Raw genomic sequence first — 19,112 nt, 5'->3', positions numbered from 1 at the left:
GAAATGCTCCATCCCTCTTCCCAGCTTTGTGACCCTCTGGACACACTCCAACAGCTCCATGTTCTTCCTGTGCTGCCCAGACACAGCACTCCAGGTGGGAGAGAGCAGAGTAGAGGGGTATTTAGGTGCTGCATTCAGTTAAATTCCTAATTACCATAGGCCAAATTTGTGCATACATCCTTCTCTAGAAATTACAGCACACCTTCAATTGCTGCCCTTTGCTGCAAGCCACAGCTTCCCTGCTTGTTTCTGCCCAATTACCTGGACACTGGGAGCAAGCCTTGCAGGAAACAGAAATGATCAGTGCTGGCTCACTCAGTCTGTTTATCACCTGAGCAGCAGCATTCAGGCACCCAGGTGGCCACAGCAATGTGCTTCAGGAAACTGGGGGAGAAGAAACTTTTCAATCAGCTCCTAAAGCACTGTGTCTAATAAAGGACAAAGATGAAGAGTTTAATTTTTTAAAGTCAAACAAGCAGCAAAAAGGATCTCAAGCATTCAAAGCCTCCTTCCATATGTCAGTTACCAAAGATCTTCTGTCATGTTCAAGGTAGGTTATTCTCTGTCCAAGGCAGGATTAATGTCATTCAGAAAACTGCACCAAACACAGTTTGCTTCTTCTCTGGTTAGAGCATCATTTTAGAGGTAATACCATAAATACTTAATGCATATATATATATTTACACACACACACATATAAAAAACATATATATAAAAAACTCCCCAATACATGTAATAAAATGGACTCAAGTCACAAATTTAACAACTAATAACATACAGGAAATATATTTTGTAATTGCTGAATGAAGCAAAACCTGTTGTGACTTACACCAGCGTTATATAGAACTGTTAAATCTACGAGAACTTAATCTATACTGTTCAGTCCAGTCACCAAGAGCTCAAAAATGACCCACTGCAGGATTTCTGCAGTATATTTTACATGTTACCACTTCCACTTTTCAACTTGCTGTTGGGCACTGGCAGAGAACCGGAATACTCACAGTAAAAATGGCTCAACAGTATCTTACTACAGTAGCTTATGTGAGTTTTATATTCATTTAATGAAAAGAAAAACTTCAGTCAACATTAGGAAGAGCTCCAAAAATGCTCTGCTGATTATATCTGTTTGATTGGTTTTTTGGCAGCCAGATTTGGTTTACTGAGGAATTAAAATGAAGGAAAACAGAAAAGCAAGAGGCAGCAAAATGAACATGTGCATAGGTAATTCCAGAGCAGGAAGTAAAGAAGGAAATGGTGCAGTAAAGATGATGTGAGGTGGAGGCTGCTCAGGCCTAGGTGAGACAGCTCCTACACTGCAACATCCCCTGCTGAGCACACACTCAGTGTAACCTCAGGCTCTTCCTTCCCATCTCTGGCAAACATCTAATGGATCTAACATCTGTTTGGATTTAAGAGCTGAGGACACAGATGGCCTTTGGGATAGGTATCTGACAAGTCAGGTCAGTAACTCCTGCTGTAACCCGAATCCAAGATACCTCTGAGTAACTGACAAATCCTGGGATCTTCATGATCATAAAACTGAATAGGAAGCAATTTATTTTTTTTACTGTATTATTATTCTTCTTCATAGGCCACTTGAAGGTAAACTTCATCTACTGGCTTGCAGTTGTACAGAGATGCGTTTAAAACTTGAGAAATCAGAAGAGCTAAACTATGAAGGCATGTGTTCTTAGACATGGTTTTAATAAAAAAGGAATGCAAGAGTACAAGTGAAAATTTCCATGTTGAGTTTGCATTAACTCCAGGAGACATAAGGCAGGGTGAAAAGTCAGTTTCCTGACCTTGGCCAGAAGCCCAGCGTGACCTTTCAGATGTGGTGAATATGGTTCAGCAGTCTCAGTCACAGTTTTCCTCACTTGAATGCTGGAAGAATAGTTCTTCTGCAGGCTAAGCAAGGTAGTAAGGGAAAAATTAGATCAGCTGGAGGTTGGAGGAAGACTCAACACTGGGTAAAGAAGAGACAGAGGCTTCTGTTGACAACTGGTTCAGTCCTCAAGCTTGAGTCTTAGCTTTTTTGCATGCTGGCACTGCTGTTTCTTCCTCCTCAACCTTGCGAGGCTTCTTCACTGTGTAGACCACGCCACAGGCACTCTTTCGAGTTTCTGGAATACACAAGCAGAAGCTGCAGTACCAGCACCTCAAATAAGTAAAATGCATTTAAGACATATTCAGTTCAGGTGTCTGTGCCCCAAACCACTGCTGGACATGTTGAGCAGCCAGCTAGCCTGCACACACAGCAGGGAAGCAACCTGCAAGGGCAAGAGCTCAGGATTCACTGCATTATAGAGTGGAGAAACTACATGGGGAAATACAATGGTGGGTGTAGAATTATAGCAAACCAAGGAACACCAAGGTCTGCAGGGCCTGAGGAGCTGCAGAGACACAAAACCATAGGAAACCATATTTAGTCAGTTCAACAATCACAGGACACATTCTTGAAGCACTGTCAAAAGCATTTCAGAGCCAAACATACTGTTCTTAAAAAAATACTAAAAAATGCATTCACATATCCCAGGATGCTTAGACTATGTGGACACAACTGTACTGGCAGAGGATCCCCTACATACCAAGGAAGTGACTTTATGGTATTCAAGAATTTTATTTACCAAAGTCTCAACATTATCGTGAAATTCTGGTGTGTGATGTTACCAAATCCTCACATTTGTCAAGTAACCTATTAAACCAAATCCAATTTTGTAATTACTGGTGGAAAGTTACTGCAAAATTTAGTTAGAAGAGATTCCCATACTCTATTAGCAGAGAGGCTCTGCAAGAACCTTGATGAAACATACTTACTTATTCTGGGCTAGTATCCTCTCTGGGACAAGGGAGATGACACTTGCTATTTAATTCCACAGATAAGACAAATGACAGGCTTGAGAAATCTCATATAAATTTGACAAACTCTATATTACTATGTAGATGAGTAGGAGGCTGGAGGAGAACCTGTTGATTTTTCCATGAGTTTGAAATGATCCACACTGAAGAGTGAGTCAGAATTAATCCACATATTACAGCATCAGAAAGGGACATGACTAAGGTTGCTTCTGCACCCATGCTGCAAAAAGGCAAATGCAAAACACATGCATACCCATTTTTTGGAATTCAATCACTTAGTTTCTGTCAGTGTCACCAAGATCAGCATTCCAACCTTTCTGAAATGGGAAAGTTTCACTAGGAAGCACAGCAGGCAGATCTCTATTTTGATTCAACCATTTATGACTCATTAATCTGGTTGAGTGAGTTCTCCGGCACAGAAAGCACCATCAGTTCAGCCACTGATCTGCCAATATGGCAACAAGGCCATAAAACAGCCTTGCCACACAAACTCCTCTTCATTCATCGGACAAAGAAACTAAAACCCTGATCTGACTTGCTCTGTAAGGGGTCAGACCTTTTGTAGAATATGCATCAACAAGAACTTAGTTTAACAAATGTACATGTTACTTAGAGGAGCTTACAAATGCTCACCTCCATGCAGCATGGTGGCCCTGCAGTTGGTGGACACAGCTGCCTTTGCTTCGCCTTCTGGGAGGCCAAACAGCAAACCTCTGTCACTGCTGCTCAGGATCAAAACACACAGAAAGCAACAAACAGAACAGGGAAGGCTCTCTGCAGGATAGACTTGCTTACTCTACAAATAACTGGGAATTAGCGAAGCTGTAACTCAAAGTGACATTTTGCATAAGGTTATCCAGAAGCAGAGAAATGAGGCACCCAACTCTCCTGACTGCAGTTCCCCAGCAGCAACGTTGCTTCTTTCCAGACAAGAAGCTGTACTTTTGAAAACAGAAGTCTGTCAATGTGGGAACATTTTAGATATGCATAATCAAGCGAAAAAATTACCCCATGGGAAATTTCAGTTTTGGGGACAGGGCACTGTCTGATACAAAAGCATTTTGCTGAAGTTTCCAGTCACTTTTAGCAGGGATGACACCACATTAGTTATGTTAATTTGGGTTGAGCCTGACCACTCATTTTAAGAGGGAAGAAAACGTTGCACATAAAATCCTTCCAGGCCACACAGCCTCCCACATGTTTCTCATGACACAGAGCATGCTCTTTTCCTTCCAGGGACAGGCCAGATATGTGCTTCTGGGGTGGAGAGAGTAATAAAAATGCATCTGAACTCCTAAAAGAAGGGAAGAAAAGAGACTCTCCTTTGTTTCTAGGACACAACCACTTGTTTAACATTACATGTGTAACTAAATGGGAAAATTCCACACAACTAAGTGGGAAAATTCAGAACCAAAATACTTACTGCTCAGATAGGAACTTTTAATTTTACATAAATACGATTTTATAGCTTCTTCTACCAGAAATGTGGCACTTTGGAGATACTAAGTAATAATTTCTTGGTTCATAGTGTCCATAGATTTTTATGGGTTTTATTAACTTCTCCATTTACACCCACACAACATTAATGCACATCACAACAAAACATTCCTGTAGCTGAACACAAACACTATTAGTTAGAGTGACTTCTCATGCCACCCCATGACCAATATCTGTTGATCTTCCACACATACTCAGAGTCCTAATTTATTGAATAGGTCACCAACAAGTACCACTGTATAAAGTTCAAGGACTTCAAAGGATGAAAAAAATTTCAAAACCACTTTAAACTTTACAATCTTACTACTAACTGCTGCCTTTGACTTTGGGAAAGGATACAGATTAGCCACATCATAAGGACCTCGGAGCTCTAGAGGCTAAAACAAAACAAAGAAGTTTGGATATGTGAATGCCTTTGCTGTCAGGCTGACAGTGTGAGCAGCCAGGACAAGGCTATCAGATAGGCAAGATTAAATGCTACATAATAGCAAGCTACTGAAGATAGTAAGAAATCAAGCAAATACCACTATTCTGGCAAACAAGAGTCTCCATCTGGGAGAAAGCTGTCATGGAAAATACCACAGCAGCAGCAAAAAAACCACCCCAAAAACAACAAAAAAACAAAACAACCAACTGAAAAAAGAAAAATAATCCCAAAACCCACAATACAATTATTTGGTAATGGCAACCATATTTAAATTTACAATTTTTATATGCTTAATGTGTAATTCAAGCTGTATTTTCTGCCACAAATAAATCTTCAGATCGTTCTGACTTAAAAACAAAAAATCTGGGACTTACCCTTTCAGCTGCACTAGATATAACTATATTCTGGAAAACAAAGGAGAACGAACATTCATCTGTCAGACAGCACCAAGAAATGAAAAAAATCAGCAAGACACAAAAACTTTATGAGCATTAGCTAAGTTCAGCTAAGAGCCCAATTAAACATCAGGGTATCTGATGCCCTCAGATGAAGTGAACTCTATCAGGGTGGGAATCTTAATTTGGGACATGATAAACTTAGTCATTGCCCTGTCACCTACACAGACAGGGGCATAGGCACAAGCCCTCCCTTGCAATTACAAACCTCTCACAGCCAGACAGAAGATGAAAAAGTACATCACATTTTAGAGGGATAGGCTAAGCAGTATAAGTGTCCAGAGTGATGGCCTTAAGCAATCACCTATCAGCCTGTATCTCTCATGGTGGACTGCAAAGTGCCCTTAAGGGTAAAGAAGAAATACAGAGCTGCAGGCACTGTGTTAAAGTGTCCCCTTTATTTACACCAGCTGAAAAAGGCCTTACACAAACAACAACTCACCCTGAGCTGTAACAGAAATGAATTTAGGAGTCCAGGATCCCCCAGAAACAGCTTACAGATAGTGCCTTGAGACAGTTTGGTGCTCCCAAATTTTCAGCCTATACTGTTGCACTACAGCTCAATGCTAAGCATTCATGCTAGCCTTGACACACTCACACTGGTTCAGGAAATGTGTCTACACTAAGGCAGTGGCTGCCACCTTGTGCCACATATTCATTTTCCTCAACATTAGCACCCCTATGAAAATCACCAGGCAGAGAAATCCTTCTCCCTCCTCTCCCAAAAGATTTCTGCAGAACAGGTATGTGACTACACAGGCTGGCAGATCCCACAGCTCAGCTGCCAGAGCTCTTCTGCAATGCTAAGCTCCAAGGATGCTCACCAAGGGGGATCCTGTTTAGCTCAGGTGATAACTGCAGCAGCAAAATCTCCTTGTACCTTTTATTATACTGAATAAAAGGCTTTGGGAATTCCTGCTTGAGTGGGCAAGAATTATAATTGTGCTGAGGCAGAGACAGATTTTCCCTCTCTGACGTCAGCACTACCAGGACATCATGCAATCTCTGGTTTCAAAGTGGGGCTTTAGATCCCTTCCCCACACTGCCACTTCCCCAGCATAAAGACCTGGGCAGGCACTGGAAGAAAATGCCCTGTGTGCAGCTGGAACTCAACAGCAGAAAGACCTACGTTAAAATGACTGCATGTTCACACTGTGCCCAAGATTTCCTTGTGTGCTGAGGAGGAGAGGATGGGACAGATGACTCTGCATCACTATAAGGAAAGCCAGAAGCAGAAGCAATACATACATCAAAGTGACTTAATAGCATACATCCTGATGGAGCCTAGGACATTTTTTTTTTTTCTGAAGCATTCACCTTTAAAATGACAACACTATGGATCCCAAAGGTGCTTTTGAGCCCGAGTGGTGCTGACTGCAAGAGTTTGCTGGGAAAATTTGTCTCCTGCTCCAAACTGTACCAACTAATATCTGTCACCCAGGCTCAGAGAAGCTCCCAGAGCAGCAGTATGAGACATCTCAAACCAGCACTGCTGTGCAGTGGAGAGATGCTCTGCCTGGTTCAAAGGCAACTGGCTTTCATTATGGGATGGGTAAGATGGAGGAAGGAGACAAGAGCAGACAAGAAAAGCACTGCTGGCAGGTGAAGGAGAGGCAGGCAAAGGCAAATCCAACGCTAGAACTAAATGGAAAACTAAAAGGCAAAACACCATCTCCCCAGGCAGAGCAGACAGCAGCTGTTCAGTACACTGCTCCAGGCAGCCTCCAACTCAGTTACCAAAACACGGGAGGTGAGGGACTGTGGCTATGCACACCTTCTGTCTGGCAAGGCAGGGGAGTTTCTCCTTCATTGCCTGCATATTTTAATGTTTTCAAGACACCACTCAATGCCAGCTCTGAGAACACAAGTAAATTTCTGAAGGTTTTTCTGTCCTGCTATAATAGAGGAGGAATAAAAGGATCCAAAAGCTACTACAGGTTCAGCAACTACCTGTTACAGAACGTGAGAGCTGTGTGCCAGGTGCCATTGGAAGCAGCCTATGGACCAGCCATCCCATGTCTCACTTAAACAAGGGCCTTTACCTCACTGACAGAGGCAAACTCTCAGTAAGGACTAATAACCATCTCTGCTGGTCCACAAATGAGTCTGGAGGCAAAGAATGAAAGCAAGCTAGCAGTCCTCTTCCAGCGCCCAACAACTACTTGTCCTGTGCAGCTCCAGCTGATTTACCTTCCAGGCACAGACAAAACACTAGACTGACAGATGCAGAAAGAAAAGGCACCATGCACAGACTGAGCACCTGAACATCTCACTTGCCCTGTCCATGACATCAACTCAACTGGTGCTCTCCAGTTCATCAACAACCATGTGAGAAGCACATCCTGAACTGCACAGAGGAAAGAAAAGCAACATTAAAAAGGGAATTCCAAAGGAAAGGGGTCTGGTGTGCATAGAAGTCACGTCCAAGTCAGTACTTCATGTCATTAACTGCCAGAGCTGGGCCTCTCAGGCGAGGCTGTGCAAATACTTCTTCTGTGGCACCAAGGAAACAAATCTGCTTGACCCATCCTGCTGTTCTGTAAAAGCTGCCATGCTTGAGGAGAACTGAGGTAATGATGGATCTACTTTTAATTTACCTTCCAAGCTCTACATCCCACTTCAGATTTTCCAAATCCAGTCACCATTCAGATGCCAAATGCAGATTCTCTGGATTAGCTATATGTGGCAGATGCCATTTACAATAGAGAAGGGGGAGCTACAATTTCTGTTAACTTTGATATGTATTGATATGAGCCCCTATTAAAAAGTCTGCCCTGAGAGGACACAGTATAACAGACAGCTTAACCTGGTAGCCTGAGAGGAGGTAAGTTATGAAAGCAATGGGTTACAGGCATCTCTAAGTTACTTTTTCCTTGGGTTTCAGTAACATGGAAGAATGCAGTTCATCTGACTGCAGCAAAGCCTTGGCTGAGAGCCAGCTAGCTGTTGGGTCTATTTTGGACACAGAATTTACTAACCTTCTAACAAAACATGGTTTCTACTTTTCTTCTTCTTGTTTTCTAGTCCCCACGTTCAAAGTAGACAGTCAAATGAGTTTTTGGCCAATGAGAAATATGAAATGGAGGATTTTAAAGACATACATGAATTTCAGTTTGGTGCAAACCTTAGATGTCTGGCCCTTTAATCTCCTTCCATCCCCTCCCACCTTTGTTTTGGGAACTGCATACCATAACAACACATGGGTTGTTTTGGGAAAAGAATCTAACAGCTTGACAGCTTAAGAAGAAAGCATGCAGTGGTGCATGACTGGAAGTATCTGGAGCTAGAATGACTGTGTCCTTGTATTAGTAGGCCAAGATCTAGTCACTGCTTCAGATGTCCCAACATCAAACTCATTTAAAATGGCTCAGACTGTACAACTCCAGAAAGAATTTGAACTGATTTAATTACCTTATTTTCACTTTGAGAGCTTACCTTTCCTTTGCAGATCTGCATCAGGCTGATGGCATTTGAAATCGTGTATCTTCTCATTGTAGAGTCTTTGATGGCAGGCGTGTAAAGAAGTTCAAAGTAAATGCCTCGATCTATTGCCTTCACATGAAAGAGAATGATCAAAAATCAAAAGGAGAGAAGCCTAACAATCTAACAACTGCTGTCTATTATTGCTGCAGCTTATTCTCAGTTTAACTGTGTCACATATGAAAAAATTAAGGCAGAATTGTTCCAGTAAGAGCACAGCATAGCAAGAAAGGAGAGTGGGGGAAGGCCTCACTGTACACCAGGTACATGCGCATAAATCTTGGACGACAGATAAATGAGGTTTAACAAATAGCAACCACTTATTTGTTGTGATTGGCTATCACTGATATATACACAAGATAACAGAGTCGAGGACACAGAGAACCACTGCTGGTTATCTGCTGTCCTGAAACTTTGAGGACCCTACTCCTCTAGACCCACACCCTGCTGTAAGAAAGATCACCACTTCCCCCAGTACCCATGTATTGCAGATGAAGAATTCCTCCATGCACAAAAGCAGCAAAGAAGACCCTCCTTCTCCTGTCTCACAGCACACTCTGGGGTTTGTGAAAATGTTAAATAACAATGAGTCACAGAAGAGGTTTCAAATAGTAATACTGAGTATATTTTCAGCTGCTTTGACATCCCTTGCTATCTGTCAAAGTGCCTCACCAAAAGCCTAGTATTCCTGTTTTGGCAAACACAGAAAGGTTAAGCAACTTGCACATGTGCTAGTGATAAAGACACAATGTAAAGCCAGGAGCTCTTTGTTCTGTGGCAATCCTACATTTGCCTGAAATGATACTCTACATTTACACAAATATTATTAAAATATGCTGTAATGGTGAGACTGTACGAGAATCCAGTAACTGAATACAGCTGGAATTAATCCAGCTCTCACTCATGCATGACCTCTGCATGCAAGCACAACAGAAGCTATATATATGCATCAAATGTTTTACACAGAACTGGCCTGATAGCTGCAAACAAGAGAAGCCTGCATTTATCAAAACCAAACAGGTAATGGCAATACACCCATTTCCAGTCAAGGTGATTTTTAACCTCATCCCTACCACTTCAGCTGCCTGCCAGCCTGTCTGGCATCTTAACAACCAAAGCTGACTGCCCCAGGACGCACAGACCAGTCCAACAGACAGACTGTCTTGAAGCTGGGAGCGTGAAGATGAGAAGTAGCTTGGAAGGAAAATGTCTCCCAACACAGAGCTCTAAGAGCCACACAGCTCGTTACTTGGGCCAGCTGCTGGAGTTTTAGACAGCTAGGGTACTTTCTTACAGTGTTTCATACAAAATTGTTATTCCACGTGGAATGTTGAAATACTCGGTTTATCATAAACACCAATGTATTATTTTTATTCCATCTCAGAATTAATTCTAGATAACTTTGAATTTTTAGTCTAGGTCAAACTTTCTAAGAAAAGGAAGTAGGATTACTAGCCAATTCTAAATTCAAATTTTTGAGTACTAAGTTCTACATCAGCTAAGAGTGCCCACATGGAACAAACTTTTACATATATTCAGAGGAGAAAACCAGTTCCCTTAAGAAAGTGTTCAGATTAAGTTTTCTGGCAAACTACCAACAGCAGGCAGAACTATATTTGATCCACACTGATAGCCATTTTGGGTCCCACAGCACATATTTAGCAATGCTACATTTGCTTCATTTACCAAGACATTCTTCTGTCCAAGTACAGATTCAATACAGTTGTCCTTCAAGTAACCAGCACAACATCCTTCTCCCAAATGAACACTGCCATTCACATTTCCTGTCTTTTAAATCAAAGGGCTATTTATCCATTTTGACAGAGCTGTACCATTCCTGGTTTGGGAAGCAGCTTAGTCAGCAATCACACCTTATCTCCCTGCTTAGCAGCACAGTGGCCTTAAGGCTCTGTTTCCACTCCTTGGGAACACCACTTCTGCCTTCTTAAGTGGGGGACAGAGGAGAAAAAGAAACAACATACATCACTGTGTATTAAATGCTGCAGTGGAGGCCCTGAAGTGAAGGACATTTGAAACAACACTATACACTATGCAAGAAAATAAAAGAACCACTTGGATAGGAATGGTGGGAGGAAAGCAGTAGGGAATTTGACTCAAATTCTGTATTTAATGTCAGTCTAACAGCAAGAAAACAATTTAGATGTAAATTTACCATATTCACAGGGGGCCTTCGGAAGTAGAATGGCAGCTTTTCTGTTACATTTATGCAGACCAGATCCACATCTAGTGTCGTGCAAGCAATCTACAGCAAAGAAATAGGAACACTTTATTAGATGTGCCAAAAAATGCATAACCAACTCAAAGTCCACTAATATTCTCCTTCATTTCTTAATGCAAAAAACGTCTTTCCAAAGTGAGCTCAGTTTTAAAATTAAGAGGTACTAGGCCTTGCAAGTATGCCAATAGAACAGCAGCATTTGAGACTTAAAACCCAACTCTTCCCTTTCTTACAGAACTAATTTTCCAATAAAATAATGGTCAGCCCCAATACTTCTTTGTTTTCATCTGACAGAGGACAGGCAGAAGCAATGCTGGCTTTTGACAAAAGAACTCAGGTTATAAAGGCCAACCCCATTTTACGAAGGGAAGAGCCCAGGAACTGCCTCATGTCCCATCATGCTCTGCTTCCAGCACAGCACCTGTTTTCAGGATTAATTACTTTTACCAGAAGCAATAGAGAAAAGAATGAAAAAAAAGCAGAATGTGACTGTGACTGGTGGTGCTACACACCCAATACTGCAAACCAATCCTCAGAGCCTCCCTTTTCCTGGCTGGTGGAGAACATGCAGCTCCTCCTGACAGCCACACCTCTGGCAGTCTGGAGACAGCACTCAACGCTACAGTTTAAGAGCTCAGCTTTGAATTCACACCACAATTTACAGGTTGTATTAAGAGATGAAGGGGATGAACAAGGGGCAGAGGGTCCTCACACTGAGATACAGAGAAAATTAAGTGCACCTAAAAGGGAGTCCTTGATGTACATTAATCTCATGCACCCAAGGTAGGAATTATATATGCCTACTCCGCAAGGATGATTACACAGGGCCAGACTAATGTCTGTAAGTAGTGCTGTAACAAGGAAGGTAAGACAGGCTGAAGAAGTTGGAAAGAAATTTTCTGTGTGTAGGGGAACTCTCTGCACTCAGAAACCTGCCAGCAGCTGCTGTAAATACACCTGGGCCAGGTGCCGACCATTCATCCCTCCTCCCACCAGCACAAAAGCAGTGGGGGCTGTGAGAAGCCCCAGGGGTAAGGGCTGCTCTAACACAAGGCACACTACTGCTTGGCAAACTGGTCTTCTACCAGTTTGTTCACATGGAATTTGGATGGAGATGAGAGCAGAGGCCCAGCTTTAGGAATGCTTCTTAGCTGTTGATAGCAACTCTATCCTAGACAAGACCACCATGGTACATGTGCAGGCAAACCACAAAGATTTTGAAGTTGAAATGTCTCTGCCAGGACATTCAGACTAAACTTTTCCTTCATGCCCTACCTTTATCCTCCATTAGGCAGGACATGGGCTGCCTGTGGAATTCATGGCATAGAATTAGACTTACATGAGGAAGTTCAGCCCTACTACAGTCAATTTCCCTCATTTTCCTACATGAGGTACAAACTACTACACAGAGGTGATTTATGGGAACATGCACAGAACAAATAGCTCCAAATCATGCCCTAGAAAATATGTCAGTGAGGTCATAATAAATTCAGGAAGATATAATGCTAAAAATTAAGGAAAGCAAGAACAGACATCATGAAATTTGCCCTATGTGATGAGAAATCAAGCCTTCCTAATCAGCTCCAGAAACACTGGAATACTCTACCATTTTGCAAATAAAGCACAGTGGGAGAAGGGGTGACTCAAAAGCTGGGATATCTACAGGATTCCAGTGACATGAGTATTTCATAAAATACCACCAAGGGAAAAGCAAACAAAACAAAGTCATATTTCCCCATGAGGAACTCCTGCACTGTATGGAAAACTGGAGAGCAGATTTCTTCAAGAACTCCAATGCTCAGCCTAGCTTTGGCTCCCAGACAAGTCAGACAAGATATGCAGGCAAGTTAAGGTTACCCTTCCTGCTGAAAAAATCTGAAGTGCAACAACATCATCCAGAAAATGACAAGCAGCAAGTTGCACAGCCCAGCAGCTGTCTGGCAGCACTGTGGGCAAGAGCCCCATCTGCTGGGAAACTCCAGCCAGCCATTAATAAATACATCTGCCACTGTCTGGATGCTCTGAAGCAAGCTTTGGCAAACGTTTTAGGAACAAACATTGAAATTTGACTTTGCATTACACCTTCAGACTTACATATGTAAGTTTTTTAGATACTGGTGATGTGCTAAGTGCTTACGAACAGCAGATAGAGCTAACTAATATTATTAAAGCAGTCAAAAATCTCAGAAAACAAAATTTTTGAAAAGTGGCAAGTACAGACCCCATTACCTGCATGGAGTGGGCATTCCTGTTGCAGGCCTAAACAATCTTTTTGGGAGACTTAAACAAGGAGCCTGTTCTACAATTGGCAAACAAGACTTCCTCATCTCCTTAAGGATATAAATTATTTGAAGAATTTGAGTGTTGAGCACATCTTTCAGTACATATCATTGCCACACTCACTCACAAAAGAGCTTCTCTGGCTTCTGACAAAGGGGCACAGACTAGTTTTGGGCCATGCTAAAATTGGTGTAATTTTTTTCACAAAAACATGAAAAATCTTGTTCTATGGAGAAAATACAAGTGCCAAATTGCTGGTGAGAAAGATGATGCTCTAGAGGTAATGTTGAATTACCAAAAGCCAATAGGAAGTTAATTTGTCATGCAAGACCCACTCTTAAAAGCTTTATTCTTAATATTGAAATATCTATGAGTTGTAAGAGCTAAACTGAATGTGCTGAAACCCCCTGTGTAATGTCCCTTTCACCACACTCCCTGTGTGATACCTCTGTGAAACTGAACCAGCTCTCCACAAAGTGAGACACTCTAAAATCTTTAAACAAAAGACAACCATACAAACCTGCCCTAAATGTAAAAATGGAAGGATGAAGTCTTTCACCTCATGCAGTTTGCAAGAAACATGCTTGGGTTCCATCCCCAGCACAAAGTGCTACCAGCATGGAAGCAATGAAGATAATCTCACCAACAATCCTGCTTCTTTCCTCACACCCTGTCCATCACCTGCCAGTGTCAGCTTAACCAGGCACTGTCTGCACCAGCCTGCCAGAGCACAGCCACTCGCTCTGCCCTAGCACAACTCTGCATGGCTGGGAGCTGAATCACACTGGGAAAGTGGATCTGCCTGAAAAATAACTTGGCAAAAACTGCGGTTACTGCTCAGCCAAAAGCAGGCTCCTCAAAGCAAACTGCCATGCAGCTAATCAAGCAAGCAGCTTCAGCAGCAAAGACAGGGACCTGCAGAAACGAGTGTCTGCTTATGCCAGTTTAAACGCTGCCACAGCTGGATGTCCAACTGCAGCAGGAGTCATGATATGGCTGAAAATAAACAATAATAACACTTAAGTGAGAGAATACCCTTTTCCCAAAAAACCCTCACAGCACACCCCTGCTGATTACCTAGTTTCAGATGCTAGTTTTAACACATGATAAACTGAGATGTGAGATTTAATACTATTGCCAGAGATCAAAAGAAAGGTGGAGAGTGGCCCTCAAAAAATATTTTAAACCATTTGCCTCTGTCACAACCCCAAGAGTCCTAAAATCTTGCAAGGGAAATGAAATTCAGAAATTGGTTTCATTTAGCTGTAACTCTTATAATTAATGCTTGAAAAATTCTTTAAAGTTCATGTTCTTCCACAGCTTCTTACTTATCCTCCCTAGCATTTTAGAGACCAGGAATAATTCTAACAGAAGATCACAAGTGCATTTTAGGGAAGTTGTCAAGAGTTTGAGAAGTTAAGGCTGAAAACAGAAGTTTTCTACATGAAAAGTGCACATATATTGGGGGGAAAAAAGGATGTTTTTCTCCTCACTAGAGTACAAGGCACACAAAGGGAACCACAGTGCAGGTGTGTAGAAGTTCATTCATCAGGTGGATGAGGTAGATGTTTCAGACTTTAACCTGTCACCTCAGGGTCTTGCAGGCTCCTTCAAATCCTCTCAAACCCCTCAGCCTATCAACTGACCAGGCAGCCTATAATGTTTGATTAATTCCATGAGGTCTTTATAAAATGGGAAATAAAATCAAAACAAAGCATGTAATTAAATTAGTATTAGGCCCTAAAGGTTACTGAATAAACATTACTGATGAGATGATTGTACTTACATGGAACAGTTTCTCAGTTTTTGGAAATACTGCTATGATGTCATATAACCTTATATTTGCAGATGTCGATCTCTATAAAAGGAGCAAACAATTACTACCTTGAATTATGGCATATGTCAAAGCTATGCACAATGGTTACAACCAAAACAATGAGAAGAAACATCCTTTGTCCCTGTCAAGTACTAAAACAAAGCCAGTAACACAGCAGGTTTCTAGAGTAAAGTCATTCATTCTCAGTTTGAGGCTTGTCCCACCCATTTACTAAGACACTTATACTTTTTGCTTTGATCTTGTAGCATAAAAACATAACCAGACACGAGGCTTGCTCCATACTGAAAAATGATCAACAGAAGCCATATCCAATCTTGTAAGTCTGCATCTCCTCATGATCACATTATTTATTAAAGATGCAATCTCAGAAATCCCTGCTGAGTACCCTATAAATTCCAGGATGTTGTGGCCATAGAACTTCCAAAGTTTCATTCATTCATTGAGAAAAGGAAATAGAAGTTGCAAAATTGATTGCTGAGTATACTTACCAAGAGATTACAGTGGGAAGGATCAGAAACAACAAGTGTTAACCGGGTCAAGACTTTAATTTTTTTAGATGTCCCCTACAGAAAAAGGAATAATATAAAAAAAATCTAAAAACCCGAAGCAAAAATTTGTGGTAATTTCCACCCTAGTCTGATATAAAAAGAAAATGGTGTCATTCTTATAGTCTCGCTATACTGATTTTCTAAGTCTGTAGTTACACTTCCCTAATTTACATTATCTCTTTGATATTATACTTGTCCTTACATAGAATGACTTACTGTGTTTCTCTGGGGGAGGATGAATAGAAAGGGAAAAAAAATTAAGAAAAAGAATCATGCAGAAAAATTGAGTATGTTTTATTACTGCTATGATTCCTCAGGCAGGCCACAACTGCAAGGAAAAGCAGTTCTTGAATTAATCAATGTCAGTGACCCGAAACACAGTCTTGTACTTCTTCATATCCAAATTTTGTTCCATCAAAACCACAAAGTTATTTTAACAACTTCAGTTTCAAGAATTGTACTGTAATTATTCTACTACAAGCAGATTCAGAATTCACACAAAGCAATTTTTAAAATAATTTCTAAAATAATGAATGGACCCTACCCTGATGAGAGTGTACAATTTTTCCAATGCTTTGTGTTTTAACCATGAAATAATACACAAATTTCTCTTTTTTGATTAACACCTCATACACAAAATCACATATCCAAACACACAAAGGTTAAAAAAGGTAACTCAGAATAACAATATATATATATATATAGAATGTAACTAGACATACTTGTACAATAGGTAAAGATGGAAACAACTCTGAAGGGGATACTGGCTTGATGATTTCCTTGAAAGAGACCAGAACAAAGTTATTAAAAATGTCACAGGGTAGGTTTACATGTAAACAAAAGTGTGTTCCAATCTTGAAAATAAATTTACCATGCTAAGAAAACTATTTTTGTGGGACAGTACAGAAACCATATTAAAAATTAATCCCAGGGCAGTTCTACTGAAACATAAAATGGGAGTTTTGTTACAAATAGAGAGATTTGTATTTGTGTCTAGATGTGCATTCTGCAGCTAAAGCTATCCAGAAACATGCAATAAAGCAGCAGGTTTACTAAAGAAAACACAGCAAGAACAAATAATCCCCCCAAAAATTACCTGTTTCTTTTCTTTAAAGTCGATGACATGATTAAGTGCAACTGCAGAATATCCCACTGAAAAACACACAGTTAAGAATATTTTGTCCAGTAAACAAAAAGGAAACAAATCCAATGAGAAAACTGTAAAATACTCATTAAATGTGTTACAGTTAATAATCACATGCATGTCTAGACTGCACAGTATTTTTTTAAAAGACTAGTTCACCCAAAAAGTGCTTTAAAATAGACAAAAAAAAAAAAATCTGTTCGGCTTTTAACACAGCCCACGCCTGACAACTCTTACTCAATGGCAGAGCTGTATGAACACGAATACTTGGGCTTAGTGTCCCCAAGGGTCTGGCCCTGTTTATGACTTTATGGAAAACTGCTAAGTATATTCAGGACAGTTATTAAACTGCAGACAACGCGCAGCTGGTAGAGACACAGCTGTGGGAAAAGACAAAGCGAGCAATTCAAAACGATGCCGACTAAACGGAGGAGAAGTATCCTTCAAAGGGCTCTGAGGAAGATGATACACTTGCCAGGGGTATTTAAACCACCCGCCCCGAACACTGGACAGGCAGCACGTGGCTGTACAACAGCCCTGCAGGAAAAGATCCGGGCCGTACGAAACTGCAGGCGGAAAAACTCGTCCAAGTTGGGAGAAAACCAACTATTACGCTGCGATGAGCAAGCAGAGACAGAGCTGCAAGGCGCATCAGGAGCTTCCCCTGCGACCCAGTGCTGGGCAGCTCAGCCCTGGGCACCTGGCTCGCAAAAAGCTGCGGGCTGAGGGGGAAATGCGCCGGGCCGGGTGGCGAGGGTCGGCCTGCCCGGAGGGAAGGGAAGGCTCATCCCCTGGAGTCCCGCTGGGCCCACCCCAGCCCGCAGGCCCCGGCTGTGCCTCCCGAGCCAGGGGAGCCGCCGCTTGCGTTCCGCTGCTCTCCTGGCCGGGGCAGTCCGCTCTCCCCAGCTCAGCCCCACCGAGCTCCGGGCCGGCCCCACCGAGACCTCCCCGCTCGCGGGACTCACGGTGAGCCGCGGCCTCCAGCAGGCTCTGCAGGGACTTCTTGTCCAGCCCTTGCGGCAGGTTCAGGTCGGCGAAGCCGGCCATGCTGAGGCCGCGGCGGGCCGGCCGAGCCCGGGCACGGCAGCGCGCGCGGCGGCGGCACCGCCCCTCTCGCCCGCGGCAGCCTGGGCCATGTAGTCCCGCCCGTGAGGGGCCGGCACCAGCCGCAGCACCCTCCACAAGGCGGGTGTCTCGCCACGGGGCTGCTGTGGTCCGGGAGAGACTGTGGGGCGATCGCTCGGGTCTCAGGCGGGGACCCTGAAGGAGATCCTCCGTGGTTCATTCTCAGCCACGCACCCCGGGCTCTGAGGGACATTCCCCGGGCCTGCCGGGCGAGGCTCGCCGCGCCCCTCTGAGCCGCCGGGTGCCCACCAGGTGGAGCGGTAGCCCTGCTCTGATGGCGTGTTTATTCCCTGTTGAACTGCTTCGGCTCCATCTGAACGTTGCCAGTAACAGTCAAAACCAATCTCTTCTATTTAAAGTTTTACGGTTGCTCTCTTTCCTACAAAGCTCCGAGCTGCCACGTCAAAGTTATCCCTTGACACGGAAAAGGACTGACGATTGTCATAGACCAAAAACCAGGTACAAGTTCACTGTGTAGCACTGCCACAAAAAGTACAGATATTGTTCTACCACTGATAAATAGCACAGAATATGTAAAATAGAAATGGAAATTCTCAGTGAGAGGTTTTTTGTGACTTAGAGCAGCTGCTGAAGATAGCAGGTCTGCAATTCCTGTCCAACTTGAGATGGCCAGAGCAGAGAGAGGGTTCTTTGCTTTTTCTATCTTCAAATTGAGCTGAATGCTCACCAGGGGAAGTCTGTGGAGTATCTGGAGCCGTGAATTCTTAATAACGCAAAAATGCTTCTAATCAAGGCCAAGGCTTCTGCCAAACCCTTAACATCCCTCCTTACAGGGTCTGACTCTGATGCAGCTTGTGCCAGCTGTGTGCACGGGAGCAGTGGGGACCTGGGACTCATTTCTACCAACGAGATCACTTGGTTAACAAAGTATGGCTGAGAAACAGCAGTGCCTTCTTGCCGTGTTTCTGGACTTCTTGTCTGATGAGTTACAAATAGCTGGGATGGTGGTAGCAGAGAAGCTGCAGACACTGGGCTCAGAGTTGAAGCACCTTTGAGGGTCAGTAGAAAACAGCTCCCACATCTGTATGGCAGGAAAAAACCTCATCGCTCTGAAAGGGGTGAAAACCCCCAGCTGGTAAACCATCTTTGTTCATGCCACATCTATGGCAGCATCTTTTTCTTGACTGTATTAGGTTAAGATATTTCAGTAAAGACGTTCTGTTTTAGTCCATCTGCATATGTAAGGTGCTTGCCTGTTAG

At 42.6% G+C, this 19,112-nt stretch overlaps 1 protein-coding gene across 2 annotated transcripts; it reads right to left on the bottom strand.

Annotated features, from left to right (window-relative positions):
• Positions 1-1,687: 1,687 nt before the first annotated feature.
• Positions 1,688-17,861, bottom strand: RPP30 (ribonuclease P/MRP subunit p30). Of its 2 annotated transcripts, XM_005520610.3 has the most exons (11): positions 17,732-17,861; positions 16,719-16,774; positions 16,345-16,401; positions 15,563-15,637; positions 15,024-15,095; positions 10,892-10,981; positions 8,674-8,790; positions 5,158-5,187; positions 4,696-4,733; positions 3,493-3,572; positions 1,688-2,123 (listed from the first exon to the last, which is right to left on the bottom strand). In XM_005520610.3, the coding sequence occupies exons 1-11, from the start codon at positions 17,811-17,813 to the stop codon at positions 2,014-2,016; spliced, it is 807 nt and encodes a 268-aa protein (XP_005520667.1). In that variant the 5' UTR covers positions 17,814-17,861; the 3' UTR covers positions 1,688-2,013. The 2 variants fall into 2 exon arrangements, with proteins under 2 accessions (XP_005520667.1, XP_014105900.1); XM_014250425.2 differs by lacking the exons at positions 1,688-2,123; positions 3,493-3,572; positions 4,696-4,733 and adding an exon at positions 3,581-4,153.
• Positions 17,862-19,112: the final 1,251 nt, after the last annotated feature.

This window comes from Pseudopodoces humilis, chromosome 9 (genome assembly GCF_049639895.1).
Source record: "Pseudopodoces humilis isolate 2021_Gansu_Grassland_sample_001 chromosome 9, ASM4963989v1, whole genome shotgun sequence".
Taxonomy (NCBI): domain Eukaryota; kingdom Metazoa; phylum Chordata; class Aves; order Passeriformes; family Paridae; genus Pseudopodoces; species Pseudopodoces humilis.
This window is presented reverse-complemented; position numbering and strand designations above follow the sequence as displayed.

What these genes read in the sequence shown, in the direction of transcription:
- RPP30 (XM_005520610.3), bottom strand. Translation starts at nt 17,813, where the DNA reads ATGGCCGGCTTCGCCGACCTGAACCTGCCGCAAGGGCTGGACAAGAAG. An exon ending in GCTGGAGGCCGCGGCTCACC is followed by an intron (nt 16,775 to 17,731) that starts GTGAGTCCCGCG and finishes TGTGTTTTTCAG; the next exon opens with TGGGATATTCTGCAGTTGCA. An exon ending in TATCTAGTGCAGCTGAAAGG is followed by an intron (nt 4,734 to 5,157) that starts GTAAGTCCCAGA and finishes GTTTTGTTTTAG; the next exon opens with CCTCTAGAGCTCCGAGGTCC.